The 3,520-nt window shown below is 27.3% G+C and overlaps 1 protein-coding gene across 1 annotated transcript; it reads left to right on the forward strand.

Moving 5' to 3' along the window:
* The first annotated feature begins 311 nt into the window (after positions 1-311).
* On the forward strand, positions 312-2,419 carry LOC145102659 (uncharacterized). The gene is made up of 3 exons (XM_079040114.1): positions 312-514; positions 1,749-1,847; positions 2,061-2,419. Exons 1-3 carry the CDS (start codon positions 458-460, stop codon positions 2,343-2,345), a joined length of 441 nt encoding a protein of 146 aa, XP_078896240.1. The 5' UTR covers positions 312-457; the 3' UTR covers positions 2,346-2,419.
* Positions 2,420-3,520: the final 1,101 nt, after the last annotated feature.

Below are 3,520 nucleotides of genomic sequence, written 5' to 3' on the forward strand. Positions count from 1 at the left end.
ACCATTATGGACAAAACATCTTATTTGTCAACCTATAGCTTGTTGACTTGGTTTTAAAATCGCATACAATGGCTAGGGACCGTACGAGTTAAAAAAAGATTTCAGGGATCAAGTGCGTAGCTTACCCCAAAATATTGGGACCATTCTTGTAATTTACCCAAGAGAAAAAGAGTTAAGGACCAAATATGCAAACCAACAAAAACCACAAGGATCATTTATGTAGTTTAACATCCGTCGACATGATTTAAATGAGTCTCTATTGTCCACATGCTATCACCAATGTACACCACTCATCCCTCCAATCGACGTGCATTAACCCATTGGCCAAAGTGAACCCCCTGCAACAGCCACCCTATTAAATAATCTCATAATTCCCCCATAAAACAACCATCGAAACTTCTCCTTCTTCAGTATTCACCCAGACACACATACACATTCCTTAACCTCTCAAATCTAAATGGCTGCTGTTCCAGTGACTTGTGTTAGATTGACGACTTTCATGAACACCAATCAGGTCAGGCCTTTGACTTTCTTTTGAATTTGACATTCGAAAATTGTAATTTACGTCTTGTTTTATTAACCATTATTATTTGCATTAATGATGTATGTCTCTTAATAATATTCCAAAAAAAACCGTAATAAAGAGTTCTTAATCTGCTCAACATTTTTTGAAACCAAGTCTACCATAAGTCTTCAAATGTCACGTTTAGTCCATAACTAGGCTAAACAAAAAAAATAATGATTTTCTTTAAAGTATATATGAATACATGAACATTTCATATTTTCTAGTTTTTTCAAAAAATTTCAAAAATATCACAAACATGAGATATTAAGAGCAGCGCTTAAAAAAGTGCACTTTAAAAAAAACACAAATAAATGTACATGTTCAGATCTGTATACATGCACATTGATATATGCATACATATATATTTCAACAAAAAGAAAAGTTTGTCAATTTTTTTTAGCCTAGATATATTTTAAACACACAATTTCCACTGAAATAGTGGTGTTGGTTTCGAAAAAATATTAACTCGATTAAAAGTTTGAGGTTCTCACATGAATATTGGTTCTCTTTTTCTCTCTCTCTATATATATATATATATATATATATATATATATATATATATATATATATATATATATATATATATATATATATATATACACGGTAGTTTTATCAAAATTTTTCAAAAACAACACAACTAAAGAATATAATGTCAACCTTTAAAAGAATAACAACTTAAAAACGTCAAAAAAACATAAAAAGAATGAAAACTATAAATGTGTCACGATAAGCACATTTAATTTGATTAAATGTGTATTGCATCTTTCAAAAAGAAAAAGTTTGTTTAATCTTTTTTAGCATGGAAATAACTTAGATGCAACAATAACTTAGACGCAACATATTTAGAATAATGGTTTGATAAGGGCTTAATTACATTTTTTTGGTTCAAATATGCATATCTTTATACCCACTTGTCGAGGTAGTTTTTTGTTTCGAAAAATGTTATCCGGAAAAAAAAATTCTCGAGTTTAGTATATGTATGAGTTCACAAAAAAACTTTCATATATATATATATATATATATATATATATATATATATATATATATATATATATATATATATATATATATATATATATATAATTTGACTAAATCAACTCATTTGAATATAACTCAAATAATTTAATCATCAAAACTAATTAGAAATTGGAACCTCTAACTTACTCATTTTTTTTCTTTACAGATGGTAGGGAAATTCTCGACACCGAAGTTAGTCCATGTGGGTCAGGCAACAACCGATTTCCCTTGCCTCAGAACATCCCGCTTTCAGACCTCTTGCTTAGTAAGACTCGAATTAGAAACTTTATGAAATAAAGTTAGTAAACATATATTAGTACAACTGTATCTAACGTTAGTTTATAATGTTTCACAGTCGAGTCTTACATCATATCTAATGTTAGTTTATAATGTTTCACTGCCGAGTCTTACAAACTGACATAATATTGGTACATCATAGATTCGTTTTCTAATTTGTTTACACTTTTTTATTATTTAGAAAGACACATCAATAAACGATGCAACAGACGCTATTGGGAAACGTGCTGAAGAGATAGGTGCAAACACAAGTGACGTTATTGAGAAACTTGTTGAGAAGAAAGATACTTTGACAGCTACAGCAAATGATGATATTAAGAAAATTGTTGAGAATACAAATACAACCGCAAGTGATCTTGTTGAGAAACTTGTTGAGAAGAAAGAAGAAGTAGAAACTGCAACAAATGATGCAATTAAGAATCTTGTTGAGAAGGCAAATAAGGTGGCAACTGACCTTACTGAATAGTGAATCATGTACCGATTAAACAAATTTTAGAAAATGTTGTTATTTTGGGAATTATATGAGGATTTCAACTCTCAGAGATTTAATATATATATATATATATATATATATATATATATATATATATATATATATATATATATAGAGGTTATTGTGTTTTTACTAAGTATTGTGTGCTTTAAAATTGATTCTGAACCAATCATTTAGGATGATTTAAGTAAGGGTTTTATATTTATTAACAAATTAAAAATAATCGATTTAATCACACAAATTTCAGCATAAAGGTATTTTGAACAATTAACTATATTTTAACAAAGGAAATTTTTGGAAATTTAGAGATAATTAATTTCCTACTTTTAAAAATCTGATTTTTTTAAAGTAATTCAATATTAATTCTAACGTATTTTTATAATAACCGAATTTATTCTGTGAGCATGATATTTTTGTAGAATGCTATATTCTATGAGAATATCAGATCATATCATTCTTCAAACGAAATAACAATATTTTTTGATTGAATGAACTTTCTAAGATTAACAAATTTTTTGATGCAAGTTCAATTTTTGTCATCACATTCTTAAAAAATAAAAATCTTAATATACTATTCTATCAATAATGAAACACTCTTTAATAACAAAACAAACACAATTTGTAGATTATTCTAACTAAATATTCTACCAGAATATACTTTAACGTATAGTCTTATCATTATATTGTAAATTATTCTGTCAGTGCTTCTTTTGTGAATATCATTGACCATTGTTCATCTTCATCCCACATGTCGTCATCAAACCTTTAAGCACTTGATCATCATGTTCCTTTCACACATTCTTTGAGAATAACTTCCTTAAAATTGAGCATTCCATGAGAACAACTGCCATGAAATCATTATCATCATTTCATTTATACTTATAAAGCTTGCATTTTTTCTTGAACCACATTCATTTGAAACTTCCATGACTTTTCAATTTCTTTCTAATAATTATTATAAGTTGGTTAATAAGGTTAAATAAATATCAAATCTAAAGTGTAATCATCTATAAACTAAATTTCAATATTAAAAAAAATATATTCTTCTACTTATAAAGTTTGTTTTTAACTTTTAACATATTATACTTAATTTATTAGGCCTAACATGTTGTAGGTAAACCATTATCATTTTAAAGCTACAACTTTTG

Source organism: Lactuca serriola, chromosome 4, assembly GCF_051521515.1.
Source record: "Lactuca serriola cultivar US96UC23 chromosome 4, Lser_US96UC23_V15, whole genome shotgun sequence".
Classification (NCBI taxonomy): Eukaryota; Viridiplantae; Streptophyta; class Magnoliopsida; order Asterales; family Asteraceae; genus Lactuca; species Lactuca serriola.